Source organism: Pyrgilauda ruficollis, unplaced genomic scaffold (assembly GCF_017590135.1).
Source record: "Pyrgilauda ruficollis isolate IOZ18807 unplaced genomic scaffold, ASM1759013v1 scaffold67, whole genome shotgun sequence".
Taxonomy (NCBI): Eukaryota; Metazoa; Chordata; class Aves; order Passeriformes; family Passeridae; genus Pyrgilauda; species Pyrgilauda ruficollis.
In genome coordinates this window covers 1545810-1566721 of record NW_024528488.1, presented here as the reverse complement: position 1 = coordinate 1566721, position 20912 = coordinate 1545810, and the positions used below count along the sequence as shown (strand labels likewise).

General features: G+C 45.5%; 1 protein-coding gene and 1 long non-coding RNA gene across 3 annotated transcripts in view; one reads left to right on the top strand and one right to left on the bottom strand.

Moving 5' to 3' along the window:
- The window catches only part of LOC121362875, a 134776-nt gene that overhangs the window by 70278 nt on the left and 43586 nt on the right, over window positions 1–20912 (top strand). The gene's annotated exons all lie outside the window — the stretch shown is intronic.
- The window catches only part of LOC121362872 (vascular endothelial growth factor receptor kdr-like), a 125573-nt gene continuing 115833 nt past the window's right edge, over window positions 11173–20912 (bottom strand). For both annotated transcript variants that reach the window (XM_041484775.1, XM_041484776.1), the window contains exon 30: window positions 11173–16504. In XM_041484775.1, the coding sequence (XP_041340709.1) occupies window positions 16300–16504 (205 nt within the window). In that variant the 3' untranslated portion in view covers window positions 11173–16299. The remainder of the gene's footprint in view (window positions 16505–20912) is intronic.

Genomic DNA, 20912 nt, shown 5'->3' with positions numbered 1-20912 from the left:
CTGCTACATTTAATACCCAGCATTTTCCAGGACCACAGGTTTCAGGAAAAGGTGCAAAAAGTTGCCAATAGGATAAAAATATAATAAGCAACTTCTGGGATTTTTTTTCTCATGTTTTCTGACTTTAAATCCCAATGGATTTGTATTTCTCCTCTAATACTGTATTTCTTTGACCCTTTCTAAATGTGGACGTTCTAATTACCCACACAAATGCTCAGCTTTCTTTTGTCTCTTACTGAATTCCTGCAGGTCACCAGCCCTGGCTCATAATTTCATGAGTCACTGCTGAGCATGCACAAATGTTGGGAGTTAGGGCAGCCTGACCCTCAGCTCCAGCACGACAACGTTCCATGCACTCTTTGGAGAGGATATTTCACAGCAGCCATTCCCACCACAGCCCCCATGCAATTGTGTCATTATCTGCAATTACAAATGCATTTAGTGGGCAGGAACAACAAGCAGAAATGTGTCTGGACCTCTTATGCCCTGCCAGCTTTCCTCTTCCCAGATTTGCTCCTGGAAAGCTGCAGGTGGAGCTGATGCAGAGTCAGAACCTCCCACAGGATCTGGGAATAGAAGGGGTTGGCTTGAAATTACTCTTCAAACACGATCAAACTGTTCTGGAAGACTGTTCTGGTAAAAGTATTAACCTGCATTAGCATTAATGATATTATTAATGAGGGGACAGCGAGAAGCTTATAACACTATCTCTGCCGTAGAGTCCTGTAGATAAGAGGATGTAAACCTTGCTGAATGACCACTTATCCTCTTCCATAATCCTTAGATTCCGCTAGAAATCTCTCACTTAATTTCCAAACACTTGAAACACTGCTTCAGAGATGCTCCTGGTTATTTAGGGACATGGAGTTATTTTAGACACGTTTGAATCCTGTGCCCTGGTCAAAGGACTGCCTGACCTCAGACTGTTTCATTTATCTTTGGTTTGTTTATGGCAACCAATTCCCAAAGGCAAAGCCATTGTTTGGAGTATTTTGCTGAGTAAGACCAGAGCCACGGAACCAAGCTGATAAACAGAAGCAGCTCTATATATTTAGTATATTCCTATAAGCTCCCAGTGCAATGGATTCACCTGCTGAGCAGCAGCTGAGAGAGTTTCCAGGCTGTGACCCTGGAGGGATGAGCAGTGTGTGCCCTGAGGGTGACAGTGAATTGGGTATTGCCCTTCAAGAGCAGTTGCAATTAAGTCTTTGAAAACAATCTATTTTTCCAGCGCTCTTCAGACTGGAGCATTCTTCTCTACAAAATTCCTTACAGAAAACTGGGTATTTTTCTCTGCTCTGGAATGCAGCCTGTGCTGGAGAGCAGTGTGGTTTGAATTACTGAGTGGCACTTCGAGGGGAGCAGGTGAACAACACGGTTTTAACTCAAAATGCAGGAGGAGGGAAGGCAAAATAATCCCTTAGGATTTAATCTTGCAAGGGGCAGAAGAAAATTCTTTGAAGTCAGCCAAGATTTATTTGCTCGTTTGTGACCTTCAAGGCCAGGAGGGACCTTTAGATCATGGTGTGTGACAGAGCTTGGATGTGCAGGGATGTGCCAGGTGGAGTTCCTTGGTCAAGCCTGGCTGCAGCCAGGGAACATCCAGGCCCAAAAGAGTTGGGATGTGTGGGTGGGTGTCTTGGTTTGCAAAGCCAGGTGTCTGCTAAGGAAGGCAGGAGCCTCCCTTGAAATGGAAAATGTAAACCCCCTCCCCTCCCTCTGAATTATTATAATTCTGAAATTAAGGGGCTCTCAGGGAAAGACAGGGGCTCTCAGGGACTAGGAATAACAGTTCTTTAGGAAAATTAAAATACACATGTAATAGTACAAAACACCACTGCCAGAGTGAGAGCATGCCCTGGCCCCCTGTGTGTCAGGGCGGTGGCACAGTCCCATCCCATGGGGGCTCAGCCCTCCTGCAGTGCCAGCTGTGGTTCTGCTGGAGCAGGGATCCTGCACAAGGCTGCAGTTTTCCTCTGAAGCTCCAGGGCTGCTGGAGATGGGCCTGCTCTTCCTCTGGGAATGCAGGGCAGGAGAAAGCTGCTCCTCTGGGAATGCAGTGGGCAAAGGCTGCTGTGCTGTTCCAGGCTCAGATTGTATCCAGGTAGGAATGCTTGGCTCCTGCCCTGGGCGGAGCATCTCCCCATGGGATGATGGAATTTGATCAGCCATGCAGGGACACTCCCTGGCCATGGACAGCAGAGATCTCCTGGAGGGAGGATTGGCTGTGGGAGAGATAAAGAGACCTGCCCCATGGACAGCAGAGAACTGCCCAGCTCTGGCAGATGAATTCACAGCCCAGGCACATCTGGTGAGCCCAGGCAGTGGGGAAGGTGCAAAGCCTGGGGCAGGGCTGGTGGCTGCCATTCCCCAGTGGAACATTTGCTGTGTGCAGCTGGGTCCCAGCTCTCCTGCTGTCCCCTGAGCAGTTTCTGGGTTCACTCTGCCATTCCTTGGGAATCCTGGGAAAAGCCAGTGCCACCAGGGTGTGGAATGCCTGGGGGGCTTCTTAATCCCCTCCTGCACTGGGATGGGAGTGGAGCTGTTGGAATTTAGCTGAGACCTTATTTTACTCTACATTTTATGAGCTTATAACCTTAACAAATCTGTAGGAGCCATTTACTCTCAGAAAGACAAAACTCCCTTTTGTAGACTTAATATTTCAAAATATTCCCTTTTTTTGGGCCCCTTTGCTACCTTTTTATAGCTCATAAAGAATAATTTGGTTTTCCTGCTTTGTTTCTGTTGTAGTTTATGAACCTGCCAGCTAATAAAATTCCAGGAAAATCTAATTCCTTTGAAAAGTTCAATTCAATTTTTTAAATAGGAATTCTATTTGAACACCCTTGTTTTAACATAGCTGCCAGCCACATGAGCAGTTTTAGGGTTTGTGGGAGAACACATTTAATTTCCCATTCCAAAGATGTCCTGGATTTTAATAATTTCCAAGGGCAGGACTGGATACTGAAATGACAAACTGCTGTTGCCTGCACAAAAGCCTCCAGGCACCCTCACAAAAGCACTGCCAGCAAGAAGACTGCAAGCAAGGACATTGTGGGAGGGAAGGAAAAGACTGGAATTCCCTAGCACCCATTCCTTTCTTGCTGAGTGGACACCAGGATCTGAGCTCATGAATTAAAGGTATTTTATCTGTGCACAAAAACTGGTGTAAAAACCAGGCCTGACTCATCTCAACTCTGCTGGCATTTTGGGAATCCTGAGGAAGGCCAGGATTGCTGCCTGCTCCCTGCCAGCCATTCTTGGGGGTCTTCTGTTGCTGGCTTGTCCTCAGAGGGAAGGTGGGACAGCCCAGGGGCTGCTGGCTCAGGAGCAAAGCAGAAGCCAGGGCTCTGTGTGCACTGCTGGACAGATTACTGCAGATATTCCTGCCCTCCCTCTCGCCAGTCTAACTCAGCCTGGCACTGGCAGGTGCTTTTGCCAGAGTTTGTCAGAGAATACTCAGCCACACAGTTCAGAAAAGTATTTTTGGTTTGATATTTTGATGCTGTGGGTGGCATCCTGACACACCTGGCAGAGGAATGCACATTTCAGCAGAAATGATCACATAATTAACAAAATTAACAAAATAATGCAAGCCTCCAGTTCCTCCTGCTTCCAAAATTAATATTTTTAAGATACTTGGCACTTTTAGAGTAATATAATTAGGGTTTTGTTCAGTCTTTTACTCTCATACAGTTTTACTTTCAGTTTCTGCTACACACCCCTCAGTTCTCAGGGCTCCCAGCCCTTTCATTGTAATTTCTCATTGTAATAATTCTCATAATGAATGGGCCCAGCTCTTGTGGGGCAGGGTTTGAGTTTGTCCTGGCAGAGTTCAGCTGCAGGGTGAGAAAGGGACTCTCTCCCTTTAGATGTGCATTGAAGGGGCTGGGGTGAAACCTTACACTTTTCCCTAAAAAAGTCACTTATCCAATTCTCTAGATGGATTTTCAAGCCTAAAAACTTGAAGATTTTAATGTCTTCTTCTGGAAAAATCCAGCACATTCTTATTTGCCTTCTGCAAATCTTCCTGAAAGGAGTTTTCCTCTGCAGACATCATCTAACACAGACCAAACCTTCCCTCCACAGGCTCTTTCATCTAAAGAACTACTAAAGTTTGAGCAATTTCATAAATCTATGCCCATAGCCCATAACTTTTCCAGGAGAGAGCTATGGTAATGTCTCTGTCCTGTGAAGATGAGTGCCTCACTTTGCAAGCAGTGCCTGCTCTCAATTGATCAAAGTTGGTATTTTACTGATTTTTGAAGTTTCTACACAGTTCCTCAGCCCTGTAAGACACATGAAGCAATGATGATGCATTGAAATTATTTTGCAAGTGTACACACATTCCTATCTGTGTGGCACACAAAAATATTGAAATATGATGTGTCATTATAACATTTCCAATCGTTCTGTGAGCAAATTATGTTCACCAGCAAATGTAAATATTGAAGCTGTGTTAAAGTTTCATCGACTCTCTTTGCAATCCCTTTCATCCCTCATTAAAATGAAGTTCTAACAAGCATTCTTTGCAGGCATATGTGACAAACTTCTGGGAAGTGGTTTTCTTTCAACTTCACCCTAGAAATGTTTCATATGATATTTCCTGTCACTTTTGAGGATGTAGATGTTAAAATAAAAGTACAATACTAGTTCTCCCTTTTATTTTGCTGCAGTATAGAATAATTCGGGAAAAACAACTTTACAGCAAAAATTCAAGTTTGGAGCTTCTACTTTCTATCAATAAGAGCTTGTTTTGCCAACTTGATTCCAGTTGTCTCCTTGCAGGATCATTTTCCTAATTTCCTCCTGGTATGACTTTACGATCACATTTGGTGATGGAGAGAGGAATTAACCAGCTGCAAAAGTTCTGGAATCTGGATTTGCACCTGTTCCAAAGTCACCTGTGCCTGTCCTTGCTCTAGGCCTGCCCTGATCTCCTGAAGTTTTCTGTGTCTGTTTTTTTAGGAGAGAATCTTCTGCTGTCAATAATAACCAGAGATGTTCCTGCTCCCTCCAGAGCAGCAGCAAAGACTGACCCAGCCCAAAAGGAGTGACTGGGAATGGACAGGGGGACTCTGAAGTGTGGGAATATAAACCCTACAAATGCAGCCTGTGCAGTGTTTCTTCCCAGATTTCAAGCTTATGTTAAAGAGTCTTCAGAAACAAAAGGAGGATCATGAATCCATTTTGGGATTTATGCTGTCCTTTACTGGCATTTTTCATATTTAATGAGGCAACTTGTGCTGTGCTCACAGGCAGCCTTTTTCTGCCTTTGGAGAAAGTGGAATGTGCTTCCCTACATTGTTATTTAGTTCAAATTTCTTAAATTTCCTAGCTCCCAAATTCAGTGGGGAACTAAAATAATGAAAAACTGGAAAGCCAGGCTGGGTTCTGATGGTCTGCTTTGGTTTGCTGCTGTTGTGGGAGCTCTTTCTGGGTTTCCCTCCAGGTGATGACCCCTCTTCTGCAGCATGGAAGCAGGAAAGGAGGGAATTTTCTGCAGGACAAATTGTGCTCTGACTCTGAGGGAATGGAGTGCTGGGACTGTGCACTACTCCAGATATCAGTGCAGCTCTGTCTGCTGGTGCTCAGGGGGGCTGAACTAAATCCTGGTGTGGCAGAATTTACCAGTGTCACAGCACCGAGGTCCTGCTGCCCTTGCATGGATTTTCCAGCTCCCAGGAGTTCTTACTTTCCCTTTTCAGGTCTTTCCCATTGTACCAGGCTGGAGTAGGGCAGCATGAACTGGTATTTACTCACAAATTACTCAGAGAGTAGTTGGTGTTTTAGCCCATTAAAATATTCCTCTTTACTGAATGGGTTAAACCAGGAAAACAGAAGGGTGTTTGTCTTACTGAAATAAAAAAGTCCCTGGCACCTGTGTACTAAAGGAACTCTTAATAAATAGATTATTGTTAATTGTGCCACCCTTGGGATGTTAGGAGGAAGTTACTGACCATGATTTAGGGCAACATTACATTACATTTTTTCTTTAGAGAGCTGTGATCTGCTAAGTCTGGAGAAAATTTCTGCCTGTATTTTGAATAGGTAAAATTTGTTCTTGAGTACATCTGGAGTCTGCTTTTCTCTCTGCCAGCCGGGATGGATGTTGGCTCCCAGAGCTGCAAGGTCAGTACTCCTCTGTGGCTCTTTGAGGAGGTTTGCTGCAGGACCTGGCCCCAGTGAGAATCAGGTCTGTGCTCCCAGAGCGGAGAGGAGCAATGCACCGTGGCCATCCCCAGAACAGCACCTGAAGAGCAGCACCTCTGTTCTCCTCAGCTCCTGCCTTTTCCTTCCTGGAAGGAATTATGGTCCAAATGCCAGGAGGAAGACAACCTCACTTTCCTTTGCAATCTGTTGGCACTTCCCATTTATTACAACATCCTGAAGGCATCTGGGATCTCACAGAGCCAAAGATTAACATCAAGGCCAAAGAGTGTTTCATCAGCACAGTGGAAAGTCTCATTCAGCAGAGGAGGATGCTGAGTCAATAGCTCTCAGTGTCTGAGCTGGCCGTGAGTCATCCTGACAGCAGAAGGAATTGCTGCTGTCACCTCCAGAGCAGTTTGGCTTCACAAACAATCCATCACCAGACCAGGAGTCCTTTGTGACAGCCAGGTTTGGATCCAGCTCTTCCAGTGCTTGGGGAGACGAGGGTTTGGCTCCCCTCCACCCTCCTGTCCTTCCTCACGGAGCTGTAAACTCCTGCTGCACTTCCATCTTGACCTTGTGTCACCAGGGGTTTGGTGCTTCTTCCAGAGGCTTTGGGGAAAGGCAGGAATGAATCCTGTCCATCCCAGATGCTTCAGCATCAAGATTAAGGAACCCATTACCTCAGTCCCCCACTCTGCTGCTCCTCTCGCCCCTCCACCTGCTCTCCTTGCCTTACCCCGCCTGTCTCTGTGCTTTGCTCCCTGCTAAGATGGCTTGTGACATTCTAGCTTGGGGCATAAACAGTGCAGGGCTGGCTTTGAAAAATATACATGAATAAAAGGTCAAAACTCTCCCAGAAAATAATAAAGTTCTTGGTTGGTTGTTGGTTTTTTTTTTTCCTGTTGTTTTGGTTTGGTTTTTTTTTAATGCATAGTTATGAAAAACAACTTAACCTTTGGGATTTTGAGGAATTCACTGTGACAATGGTCCAGTTTAAAAATAACAACTACTGCTCCAAGATGAGTGTCCAGAGATGCCAGGTTTGCTCTGTTGGCCCTGAGGATCACTGAGTGTGTAGTCCTAGCTTTAAAAAGTCCTGCTGATATTGCTCCTCCTGGAAGGGCAGAAGACACAGCCCTACATTTGGGAGTTCCAGGAATGAGATTTCTTTAGTGGCAAAACAAAGACTTCATTATGCTCCTGCTCTCTTTGATCCTGCCTGCTGTCAGGCTTGAATTTTTCTTTAACAATGTTACAGGGGAAGAAAGAGAGACAAGAGGGAGCAGCCAGAAATCACAAAGTTCTCACTGTAACAACGATGAGCAGAAAAAGTCGTGGTAAAAGGAGGAACACTCATCATGTCTGACTCAGACAAGGATCAGTGTATTACTGACAAGTGCTTGGGCCTCTTTCCCCCACATGACATCAGAGAGAAAAATTCCTGCTTTATCTGCAAAGGAGAAGACTCAGGTTTTTAAAAACTTTTAATAACGATTTCAGGAATTTGACTTGATTTTGGAGACTTGGCTTTCCAGAGGATCCATAGCATTATGAATCTTTTCCCTGAAAGAGATCTGGGGAAGTGGACAGTTCCCAATTAATAGAGTGGACATGAGTAGCTGCTGTCTGATGTCACAGTTTAGGTGTGATAAATGCATCAGTTCTGTCACGAGAGAACACCAAGTGCTGTTTGTAACTGACAGGTGAAGAAGAGGAGCACGAGGAAAAAGCAAAAGGCACGAGAATTATCTATGAAGCTGTGAGGTAAAATTGCCTGGGAGTTTTCTTAGAGAAGCCAATTTAGGCTTGTCTTTACACAAGAATGTAATTTGTTTTGTTTCACTTTGCTGTGTGAGATCAGTGTTGCTACACCTTTTGTTTGGATACAGACAAAAAAGTCATTAATTATTAGCAGACTCCACTTTCCAGGATTCCCAGAGCTCTGCTGAGGTTCCAGGTGAGTCACCAGCCCCATCTCCACTGTTTGGAAAGGCCAGGCCTAAGTGGCTTGGGGTTATCCTGGTGATTTACTGCCTGCTAGGATGAAACAATGACTCAGACTTGGCTGTTGGAATATTCAGTATGGAAGGGACTTCACTCGACCCTCCTGCTCAGAGCAGAGTCAGTCAGCCCCAAAATGTGTCACAGAGAGGGTTTAGTCCTTCTCAAGTGCAGGATTTGTCCTCAGTGAATGTCATAAGGCTCCTGATGTCACTCTTAATATTTGAGAGTATTTTTTGCCTGTGTGTGGATGGGTCAGATGACTCTGAGTAACATCACCAAACTGACTAAACCACCTGTGGAGTTGCAGTTTGCCCTAAAATATGCAAGAGATGGACTTAATCCTGTAGCATCCATCCCACAGATTTAGCCAAGAGCACCCTGGGGATATCTGTTCCTACCCTTTCCTACACTAGGTTATAAGGATCACTCATTTTTCACAGAGTGCTGTACGTTCTCATTTCAACCAAAGCTCCTTCCATGTGCTCACAGGCCTGGGGATGTCTGACAGGATAACTCCATCTCTTAATCTCCTCTGTGCTCAGCTCACACTCTGAAGAAAAATCTCTGGCCCCAGAAGGTGAACAGCTTAAAGCTCAGAGGAAATATTTCTTCTTTACTGGGTGCTATTTCTGCTAGTGAGGAAGAGGCTGGAATCAGCCCCCGGGGTTCTGTGTGGATCACATACTCAGGGTAAGCATCAGGAGGGACACACTCAGCAAGAATGTGGGAGGCTCTCCTGATTTATTTCATTATCCTAACATTTGGGATTACAACAGCTTCAGTCCTGTTCCTGGGAGCCACAGCTCACTCTCTGAAAGGCTCCCTGAGGAAATCTGGACCAGGAGTATTTAGAAGCCACATTACTCTGCCCTAGTGGTTGGTGCACATGAGGAGTAAAGTCCTCACTGCCTGCAGAGAGGAACAGGCAGGTCTCACTTTGTGTCTGATGGAGGGAGGTGGAGTGAGCTGCCACAGCTGGGATTTCCTGGGATTCAGTTCTGGTTCCTGAGCCCCTGGAGGAGTTTGGACAGAGCAGTTTCTCCTCTCAGAGTTTTAATGAATCTCATCAGGCTGTAGGAACAGCTGCCACTCATCACTGGCTGTGCTGACAGAAGAACAATTACTTTATGGTCCTTGCAGGGCTTCTTCCACCCTGCACACAGAGCCAGCTCATCCCAGTGCAGCCAGCAGTGACATTCTCTGTGCCACCACAAACTGGCCATGGAGTGTGTGCTGGAGCCTCTGGAAGCTGTGGGATACTGGAAGGCTCTGACACAACATTATCATCCACTGCTCATGGCCTCAGTGTGTCCAAAGCACTGAAAATGAACAGCATTTTCTACTCTTTCTAAACCTTTGCACTTTATAAACCCTCTCAAGTTAAGTCTGATTATGGGAGGAAGGAAAAAGGACTTGACTGGAAATCAGCTGGATTCTCTTCTCAGCTTTCTAATGGCGCCACCACCAAATCTGGGTATCTTAATCCTAAATCTTTCTCTTGCTAGTCCCTATTTTCTCCTGGGATTCTTATCACCCAAAGCCACCAAGCTTCGATACTTTAGGCTGAGATTTTCTGACCTCTCTACGTGCTGCTCCTGTAAAAACAAAAATCTTTTCCGTCCCATCCAGCAAAAGTAAGGGATGGAGAAATTACATCCCCTGGCTGAGACCCAAGAGCAAAGCTTCCATTTCTGCATTCCCAACGTTGTCCTTTTTCCCCAAATTCCTTTCTGAGCCTTGCTGTAGCAAGGTCCCTTCCACAAGTGTAAATCAAGCTGGGTGTGATTAATAATTCACATTTGGTGCTAAAAGCAAATCAGAGTTAATTTTGTATATTTTGCTTCCCCTCTTTAATGCGCGGGTTTCCGCGGAGCCGGCGGTGACTCACGCCTTACGTAAGGAACTGAAACATCCTTCAGTTTGCACAGAAGAATGTTCCTGCTCATTATGGGGATGAAAGGAGATTGCTGCATTTCAAATGACATGTATAATTTAGACACTTATTTCTAGGAGTGTTTGGAACAGGGAATGAAGAGAAACTAAAATGTTTGAAGTGACTTGAGTGCTTCATAGTTTTTAATGTGACTGGCAAAATACACAGCCCGGTAACTTTTAAGGCTGCTAATGGAAGAATGGCCCTGAAACTCTAACACACTTTTTTTTTTGTTTCCTAATACCAGTATTTATTTTAAGACATGTGTAGAAACTGGTATTTGTCACTATGTAAAAAAAAAAACTCTCTCTCTTTTTTTCTTCTGCTGGTAGTTACCTGCTGTGCCACCAAAGTGGAAAGAGGAATGGGAATGGTATTCCAGAAAAACCAGCCAGCTGGTGAGGAAAGTGGCAGCAGGTCTGCTGCGTTTGGATGGAGCTGGGAGATTTTCTCCCTTGGCATTCTGAATGTTAAACCTTCACTACAAATGGACAGTATGGAATAATCTGTATTTCAACAGTGCAGAGTATGTTCAAAAGAGAATTCAGTAACATATTGGGAAGTATTTATTTCATGGTGTTCTTTTTAGAATATTATGGCAAGCCAAATCCAATACAAGCTCTGGAGTTCTGAGGCTGAACAAGCCCCAGATGCCCCCATGTTCTGCAGGTTATCTTCACAGACTTCTGTACTGACACGCTTTGCTGACCAAGGGCTGTCCTTAGCAGGCAGAATTGTGATTCTCTCTTCTCTCTCAGCCCCATTTGTTGAGATATCTTAGAAGTAATCAGACACAATGTCTGCGTTCCACAGGCTGTTCTTGGCAGAGGCTGGTTTGGTGCACTTCTACAGCAAATAGCCCATTTTTTCAGAGGTCTGTGAATCTTTAAAGCAAACACAGTGGGCAGTTCCCTCTGAGCAGTGTGGCAGCCTCTGTCCTAACTTTGGAACCCCCTGCAGAAATTTGGATGAGATCTATGCCTTGCAAAAGTCTCTCAAAACTGTTGCATTATTTATTTTTATTCTGCTTCAAGGACAACACTTTTCAAAGTAAGAGATGACACAGAGGAGCCCTGGGCTGTATAAATATAGAATCTTTTTATTTTTTTGGTTAATAGATACAGTACAATTCTTGACTACATAAGAAAGCATTTTTTTCAGTGCATACATTCTTCAGGCAGACAGGAACATGGCAGACAAACATTCCTTGGTGGTTTGAACACGGCACTTGGTTTATTTCTGTAAGTCCCAAGTTCCTGGCTTTTCCCAGTTTTCCTTGGTTTATTTCTGTAGGTCCCAAGTTTCTGTTTTTTTTCCCAGTTTTCAGTGGCTGCTTTGACAACTCAAGGTCTAAGGAAAAATAAATTTAATGCTACCAGAAGAACAGGACAATGCTCAGTGCATCCCACATTGTTCTCCCTGTCACCCTTGTGGTCCCACCTGACCCAGGTCAGCAGGTTTTCCATTCTATGTTCACAAAAATGGAAATAACAGTGTCAAACAAACCACCCAGTGCTTGGGCTCAACACCTCCATAGTCCCCTGTACTGCTTGACTCCTGAGAGGGCCAAATTCCAAACTCCTCCTGAATTTTAAATGTGTAAGATGGTGCTGGTGCTGTGACTTCGGCAAAATTATTTTTGTTCTTTTGTGGTGTGGTGAAACCCAGGAAAATGGATCCCAGCGTTTGGCCATTACATTTTCAGCGAGGAAAAAAAGAATTATTGCTGCCTTTTTTGTTTTTCATCCACTGTATGATAAGAAAAAACCTCTAGGCTGATCTGTGAGTATGATACTGATCCTGAGCAATTCCCGTGTTCAGGGAAACCTGATAATGCTTATCTTGCTCTGTAGCTATTTGCTTTCAAACAGTTCCTGGTGTGTCCCCTTGGTGCTGGTGGGATTTAGGGATCCTGGAGCCCAGCCCACATCCCCAGAGCTGGGATAGGCCAGATGGAATCTGCAGAGTGAGGCAGGACAAGAAGGATAAGTGAGGGGAAAAATCAGGAACCAGCCTGGCGAGTTCCAGGCTGACAGGGCAGCTGACATTCCTACAGTGAACAGGAGAGAAAATCCAGTGAGGAAAACACCTGGGTGCTCTGGGGTGTCCTGGCCTTTGCCAAGCAGGTGAGGGAGGGAGGGTTTGTGCCAGTGGGATGGCAAGCAGAGCAGCTGAGGTCTGCAGGAGCCCTAAGGCTGTTCACCTGCAGCACTCAGGGGTTTGTTTGACACCATTACTCAGACTTTGAGTTTCATCTGACTTCCTTGACATCCCAAGCAGATACTTGGGATACATCTTGCTGGGGATCCCCTTCTTGTGGGGATAACTTGGGAGAACCTTAAGAAACCTCATTGTTTGAGGAAAGGACTCTGGGAAGGATCACATTCACACAGTCACCAGCCTTCATTTTGCTCCATACACCAATATTGAAAAATCAGTAGATTAAAAAGCTTCTCCTATTCAGGGAAGGACACAAAGAGACTTCCAGACAAACTAATACAAACTAGTTTTCCTTGGCTATATATAGAGGATTTAATGTGAAAATCTTGCTTTAGATTGTCTAGTTCAGCTTCTGCAAGCACAGGATAAACAGCAGTGAAACGATCCTACACCTGATCTTAGGGAAAAGGCAGAGCAAAGCAATCCAAAGGGACTGGGAGAGCTAATAACAAGAAAAGGACGAAAAGTAGAGCAAAGAGGAGACAGGAGATTGTTACAACACCAGCCTGAACAAGAACATGCAGGTGAAGGCACTTGGACACCTAAGTGGGAGGTGATTGTTGGAGGAGAGACAACACAATTCCATGGAGAGCTCCGAGCTCCTTTGCCCTGATTCTCTGGGCCTCCAGAAGCACAAAACCAGTAGGAGTGAGCACCATCAAAGGGAACAAAGGTACATGTTAACACAGATCCCACTGAGCTCAGGTTAGAGAAAGCAGCTGGCAGACAGGAGTCGAGTAAGAATCCCTGAGTAGTCTGAAAAAATAATAAACATCACATCATTTAAACAATTTACCCCTATGATCCTCTAGCCAGTCCACCAGCTTCCAATTAAAACCCAGGCAGTGGAAATCCCTCTCCTTTAACACGAGCTGCACATGGTGACACTTCCAGGAATGAGATAAACCTGCCAAATTCCTCCAGATTCCTGTTTCCTAACTGAAACTAAATAACATGGAGAAGAAGTGAGAGGCAGAGACACTCCCAGCCAAGAGAGCTGCTGTGCCATGGCACTAGTGGGGCACTGTAAACGGGAGCCTGGCCTGCAAGCATTAGTGAAATGTTTAGTACAATACTTAACTCTGTTACATCTGGGTATTTCTTTCTCTTTGGACTAAAATGTTACAAATTTTACCATATAAATGAAATACTATATTTGTTGCTACAGGGTACACTATATACATCGTTGGAAGAAGAGAACAATAATTAAATTAAGGGAGGCGAGAGAAGGACAAACAAAATATTAGTAAATAAAATAGAATATGTTCAATAATACTTTTCAGGTAATACTTTTGCTTGTTACATTTACTATAAGGAGGAAAAAATCTTCCATGAAATAACATTGGAAACAGCTGCCCAAACATCAGTCGGTCCCTTCCACCGCTGGATGTGCTCAGGACGTTCACGATTCTGCCACTGCAGAGGAGCCCTCAGTTTGGGGCTGTCAGTGCAACCAGGGCTTTAACCACCTCGAGCACTGGAGCCTGTGCCTGTTCCACCATCTCAGTGGCACAGGAAGGCTGATGTTTGTCACTGAGAGCCAGAAGAGCCCTGGCTCCCCACAGTGCCCTGGCCCCGCTGCCCAGGCATGCTCCTGTGCCTCTGCCCCTGGAGAACCCTGCAGCTCATCCTTCAGAGAAGGGGAAAGGGGAGGCCACGTGCTCAGCTCCCCCAGCAGAGCTTCCCAGGCTTCCTCAAATCACAGAGCACACGTGCAGGTTTTGTTCCTACATTTCAAAGTTCCTCAGTGAAGGTTTTTCAACGCCGTTTTCTCACCCTCCAGCTCAAGGTGCAGTAACAAACATCTCCAGGCCATCAGCAGCAGAGCCACACACAGTCTGCACCTTCTTTTCCTTTGCCTCATCAGTCATTTATTTCCACAAGAACTGATTGATTGATCAATCAGTTGATTGATCAGAGCTATAGATAGCTAATAGTGTTTGATGAAAAACCAGTCCAGTGAGCTTTCTCAGGCTCATCAGAATTCTTTCCCAGTAGTTTCTTCTCTTCTATGACCAGGTCTAGTAAATACATAGGTACTAAAATACAAAGCAGTGCAAAATGACCATAAAGCAACTACAGCCCACACCTATCTAGCAGGTGCACTATGAGCAAGGGGCTCTGGAGGGACTGCAGGTGATTAATAAGGGACTCTGAAGTCAAGGAGAAGAAGCAGTGCAGTTCCCCAGAGCCCATCCTTCAGATGCTTGAGAGTTCACAGTTAACATGGGGTGGGTTTGGAGATTTGTTTTCCCCTTTGATAATACCTGAGGCTTGTTTGTGATTCCTTCAGTGCAGCCCACTGCAAGCACTCATCCAGAAAACTTCCTTCGCTGCTGCGAGGGCGTGCAGCTGTCTTTGCCAAGGTAACAGCATCGTTTTGCAAGGCTTGGATTTCATCCCCCTCTAGTCTGAATCATGAAAAAACATTCTTTTTCCACTGAAGAAATCAAATCAAGGGAGAAAGGGAAAGGGTTGTGCAGAGCTGGGAGGAAACTGCACAGGGAGCCATTTACAGATCAGTTTGTAACTCAGGAGGTTACAGCCCTCACTGTCAGTGAACATCTTGCTCATCCTGGTTTTTTCTCCTTGCAACCTGGAGACCTTTCCCTTCCTAAATTTTAAAGCCAACTCTGATTGTTACAGAGGACATGAAAGGCTAAGGATTATTTGCTGTTTTTTAAGGCTTCTGTGATGATGCACAGGGCACACAGGGCACCTGGGCACACTTGTAACAGTCTCTGCCACCCACAGCTCTGGGGCAGGGGCAAACCCACTGTCAGTGTCTCACATGGGAGAATTTGTGATCCTTTCAGTCCTGCTGCAACAAAAGCTTTGAATTACCCTGAACCCAGAAAGGGCTTTGCATTTGATACCAGTATTTACCTTGGCAAGACAGTCAAGAGAGAATGGTGTGTCACATGGGCTTGCAGCTTAACAGGGGGAGTATCCCCAGGATCAAACCTTTGGGCACCCCAACAGAATCCAGACAAAATGCTTTTCTTTTTTTTTTTTTTTGTGTGTTGTTTTAGTAAATAGCCTGTGTGCAGAAAGGAAACATAAAAATGCTGCTGCCCTGCTGGTGCCTCAAGGGTGTGTGTGAGTTTTTGTGTAACTCTTATGCTGGTAATGAGAGTTTTCTGCACATTCACACAAAGGTGTGTGTGAGCTGGGAAGTTCTGTTTGAGTGAGAAGGTTCTTACTTAAGGCAGTGATTTTGCCTTGCAAGAATTACAGAGCATCTCCAGCAAGGTTCCCTATTGCATGTCTGCAGAATAAACTGCTGTTTGAACAAGGGGAAAGCCCAGGGCCTCAGATTTAACCACACTGTGTGCCCTGCTGGCCCAAGGAGCAGGCACACAAGCACTGCCAGCTTGCTCTGGGCCATGCCATCTTTAGGAGTGTGTCCTCTGGGCAGTGGAAATTATTAAATCCAAATTGCAACCAGGATAGCTTGGATTGCAAAATATTTCAGAAATATTTACAGGAGGTGAAATCCCAAGTTAGGAAAGGTGTTTCAGCTTTTCTCCAAGCCCAAAACATTAATGTGTGGCTGCTGTTTTCAACAGATGCCTTCTAGCACTGGCCTAATCAATCCCTGCAGGATGTGTCAGGGCCAGCAGCTTCAATCTTGTGTCCCAACCAGCTTGGCATGACCCTCATGGAGTGAAGTGGGGATGCAGGAACCAGATGTGGATCTGGCAGTGCCAATGAACAGCCCCAGCCAGGGGGAGGAGTGGCAGCAGTTCAGGGCTGCAGCTCCTACTATGACTGACAGACAATGTCATTAATTCACTGCAGACCTTGCAATAGGCCTTTAAAGAGAGGACAGAAGATGCTCTTAAATTGTTTCTAATCCCATCTGAGATGTGCCAGAAGAAACATGTGAAGCATTATCCCAGCAGAATTTGCTCCTGTTTCAGCCAGGCTCCCTGGGGGCACAGCAGAGCCTGGCAAGGCTGAGCTGCAGCCCTGGGGGGCACTGCTTACACTGGGGGGGCTGAGTAGTGGATGACAGAGTTGTAGTCTGGAGGAGGGCTGTGGCACTCCAGGTTGGGATCCATGGGGAGCAGGACAGAGTCTTCCAGGGGGAAGTCCATGGTGTCCTCTTCCACCTGCACTGCTGGCTGGTACTTGACAGTCTCGTGGTCAGCCAGGATGGATTCCTTGCTCCTGCTGACAGCTCTCCTCCTGTTGGGAACAGACATGGAGATGTATCCACCCTGTCTCTATAACCAATGGTCAAAATGATTTCTTTAAGAAATAAATATATAAAAATACCAATTTACCTCTATGACACGCTGTAAGACAATTTTGCTGACTGGATGAGGGAACTGAGGTATTTTAAATAACTCTGTGTTTTAAAAGTAGATTTAGGAGTAATTCCAGCTCTGCTGGCCTGTCCTTTCAGCTCACCACATTTCAGTGCACTACAGATTTCTTACTTGTAAAGGCACCTGTCCTGTACACACAGTAATATCCTCCCTCATTGTTCTGACACAGGTCAGTAAAAATTTGACTTTTCTGAAAGCAGAACTGAAGGCTATGACTTTTCTTGAAGCATAATAAGGGATGAAATACTGAATAATCTCTGGCAGACTCTAATTTAAACTGATACTGAAAGCAAGAGTGTGTGTTGAACACGCTCAGGCAGTGCAGGGCAAAATCCCTTTTATATTCCCCAGCCCTTTAACATTCCTGACCCAGGGGCTGCTGAAGGGCAGTGCTTTGCAACATTCCAGCTGCTTTTGTTTCCTGTCTTCCCGTGTTCCAGGTGATGGAGGGTGGGGCAGAGCAACTTCCATCACAGGGAGCAGCCTCAGGGTTAAAAGCAGGAGAACCCTGAGACTTGTGTCACAAGGTGACCTCGAGGAACAGCAAGGGCTGTGGAGAGCCCAAAAGGTTCTTTCTGTCACAGGCTGCCTTAAAAAGAATGTTCTGTCAACCTTGGTTTGCACTTCTGGGGTGCAAAACCAGGACACTGAGAAACTCCTTGGAAGAGGCCTGGATAATTGAGGGGTGCTCTAAAGGATTCCAGTGAGAGTGGCTTTTGAGCTGCTGCACTTTGCTCAGGACCCTTTCACTCTTGGGAAGGAACCTCAGCCACAGACTCATCACAGCACTGCTCAAGCCTCAGCTCAGAATGACTTGAATGTGCCTGGGAGAATTAAAAATCAGGCAGTGCCCAAGCACTTTGTGTGTGTGCTTCATATGTGTTTAAAGTAGTATCAAGTTACATTTTAATGACCATAAACCAAATCTGAATAGTCAACAGTTCATCAAATACTTGTAGAATTCATTACACTCATTTTATTGGCACTTCTGCAGTGCTTCCAGTCCTCAGCAGCTGCTCATTTTCTCACTGGGGTGCTTTAGGAAGAAAGCAGAGCCAGCTCCTGCTCACGGGAACAAACCAGAGCCAGGAGCCACACACAGCAACTGGAAGGAGGGCAGCAAAACCACAAATAGGAAAACAGCAGATGCAGGAGAGGAACAGTGTGTGTGATGTTTTTTGGATGGTACAACAGAGAGAGCAGGTTCAATGGCCACACACAGCTCCTTTCAGCTGGTAAATCTGCCCTGCTGGGTTCTGCTGCTGGGACTTTACAAGTTGTGTTCTCTTGCCTCTGAATCTGGAACCTGTCAAAAGTTTTGGGTTTCCCACAAGCTGCACATATTGCCACTGGCTGACAATACAGTGTCACTATATTAAAAAAACCAACCAACCAACCAACCACAAAAGAAAACCAAACCAAAATTAAAATTTTTGCTGTTTCTGGAAAGATCCCAGGTGTTCAGAACACTGGTTCCTGCTCTGTGCACAGGCACAGGAGCAGCCTGCAGGCTCCATCTGTGAATTACCCACAGAATGTGTCCTCATGTTCTGCACATCACTCATAAGCTCTTGTGCAGCCAGATTCAGACAACACATAGCTGAGCTCTGATCAGCTGCAGTGGGACAGGGGCTGGTTAATTTAGGGTCTGATTTTCGTGTGCTGGGCTGGCTTTCCATGGCAGGTTTGTATCTCCAGCTTGGGGAAGCGAGCCTGAGCTGCAAGAGCCAGCCCACCACGTCTTGCATGCCTAGAATGAGCCTGGCTTCTAGGATTGCTGCAGAGTTTATAGAACAAAGCTGCTGTTTCTGTGCTTTCAGACCTGCACAAGGCATTGAAAGCAAACCTGTGGAGTGGCAGAGCAGAAATTCTAAAATAAATAGTAACCCTGAGAACTTCAACAAAAAATGTTGCACCCTCTGCTTTCACAACTAAGTTTTTCCTCATTGTCCAGAGAGAAACATGAGTGGAAACTCCTTATGTATCCTACAGATTTGGCAGCTGTCCATTCTCTGCACACACAGTTTGTCTGCAGATAACCCTCCCTGATGTGAGCCATGTAACCACAACTTTGCCTCACTGTTTATTTATGGAATTCTCCTTTTGTTGCTCAGTTCCATTGACTCATGTCAGACTACTCCAAGGATGCTCTGGTTTCCAATTTGCCATCAATTAAAGTTGGCACTGGAGACAGGGAGAAGCATGAGAGCATCAGTTTCATTTGGAAGCTTGGGAGTATCACCATACTGTAAGTGCCTTAAAGCTAATAATTTAAAACTACCCCTCATAAGTCTTACTACAGTACATCTTTCACAGTTCTGTTTCTCTAAAGTATCTAGTCTCAGTTACAAAACCATCCTTTAAAACTTAATTCTAATTCTATTTCTCTCTCAACATCTGTCCTATTCCATAACATTTCTAAGTCAACATTTCTATTTCAAAGTTTACATACAAATAAATACTATATAAACCTCTGTCAAACTTTAAAACTTCTTTACAAATTCATTTCCCACAAGTGTCACTTTAATTTGGCCCCCAACCTGCATATCTCTGAGTTATTAGGGTTAAAAGGGAAATTTTCAGCCCCCTGTAGACTCCCAGCAAGTTTTACTGTTGGGTTCCTGCCCCTGTGGGTCAGGAGTTTGGATATCTGGGAATAAGTAGCTCTGCCTGGTGCTGAGATCAGGCTGGGCTTTGGAGGACTCCTGAATGCTGCCACCTCCTCTCTGCTCCAGAGGCAGGGAGCTGATGAGCTGTGTCAGAAGGAAGTCGTGTCATTTGCTATCTAATGGCAGACCAAAATGCAATTAACTTCCAATACTACTCCTTTCATCTCAATGCATTTCCTAATTAAAGCTCTCTGTGGGGCTCTGCATTTTTCCCTTTCATGCTGCTGTCAGACAGTGCCTGCTGTGCATGTACAGATGCTGCTCCTGGGGATGAGGCTGCTCATCCCTTTCCATCTGCCCTTGGCATCTCAGGATCTGCCCCAGCCCTCAGAGCCCTGCCCTGCCTGGGTGTGCTCAGTGCTTGGGGCTCCAGGGTCCCCAAAAGTCCCTCCCTGGCCTGGCCCCTGGGCCTGCCCTGGCTAAAGCAGGGACCTGCTCCCCGAGCCCCCAGCAAACAGCCTCTGCCTGGAGGGGCTGCACTTGGGCAATCACACCACCTGCAGCTCCAGAAGTCACTGATGGATATGGAATGAACTGATTGCATTAAAAGCTGGCCAGTCCTTGGCTCAGGGCCTCTCCTGGGCTGGCACTGCCCTGCCCACCAGGTGCTTCCTCACTGCTCTGCTCTGCCTGACCCTGCAGTGCTGCGGGAGCCCACCAGAGATAAACGGAGAAATCAGTTTGGACAGATCTGCTCAGGGCTGGAACTGTCCCAGCCCAGGCTCCCCTGTCAGTGTCCCCACCATGGCCCAGCACTGAGGATCAGTGGGAACACCACAACATTCAGCTGGAGTTCAGCTGCCCACTGACCCAAACTTGTCACAAATTGCAGTGACCACCCTGAGAACTTATTTTCCATGCACAGGGTGTCCTGTCTGGGGACACAGCCTGAATATTAAATAATCTTCCACAAACATTTTAGTTTTCTGAAGGCACCAAAGTTGTTTAGAAGATAGCACAGAGGATAATCCTGCAGTAACTTGCAGGCCTGAGTGACCTGCTGAGGCTTTTTCTTCCTACTGAACAAAACCAGAGATTTTGAAGGTAGAAAAATACTGAAACCATCAAAGAGCTGGGAAACCATTAGTGGAGCTATTTATTTTATGTGAGAGGGAGGCAGTTTCTGTTAATCTACATTTTGGGGTCAATGACTTGAAGGGGGCTGTGGAGAAAGAAGGACGGCTGCAGGAAAATCACCCTGGGCAGGGAGGAATTCCTGCCCCAAGTGCAGCAGCTTTACTGCTCTGCAGTAAAAAACCTGAGTGTTTTGCTCTCAGTAGGAAAAACTAATGGACTTTTCTGTCCATGTAGGAAACTTGGCCATGTTCAGAGGCTGTGTTTAGGGAAAGATAAGAAATTGGGCTGGTTGCTGCCAAGCAGAGCAGTTTGTCTCATGACTACCTCTCCTAATAACATGTCGGAGCTTCAGGGCTTTGTAGGAGCTTTCAAAGGTGTTTAATAAGGCTCAGAGTAAGAGTGGTTAGTTTTTACTTTAATTTTTCTGCAATTAATTGAATAAAAGGCTTGTTTTTTTTTCCTTCTGGTAGCTATGACTGATTCACAGTTTGTTTTAATACATTTTCAACTGAGTGCTGT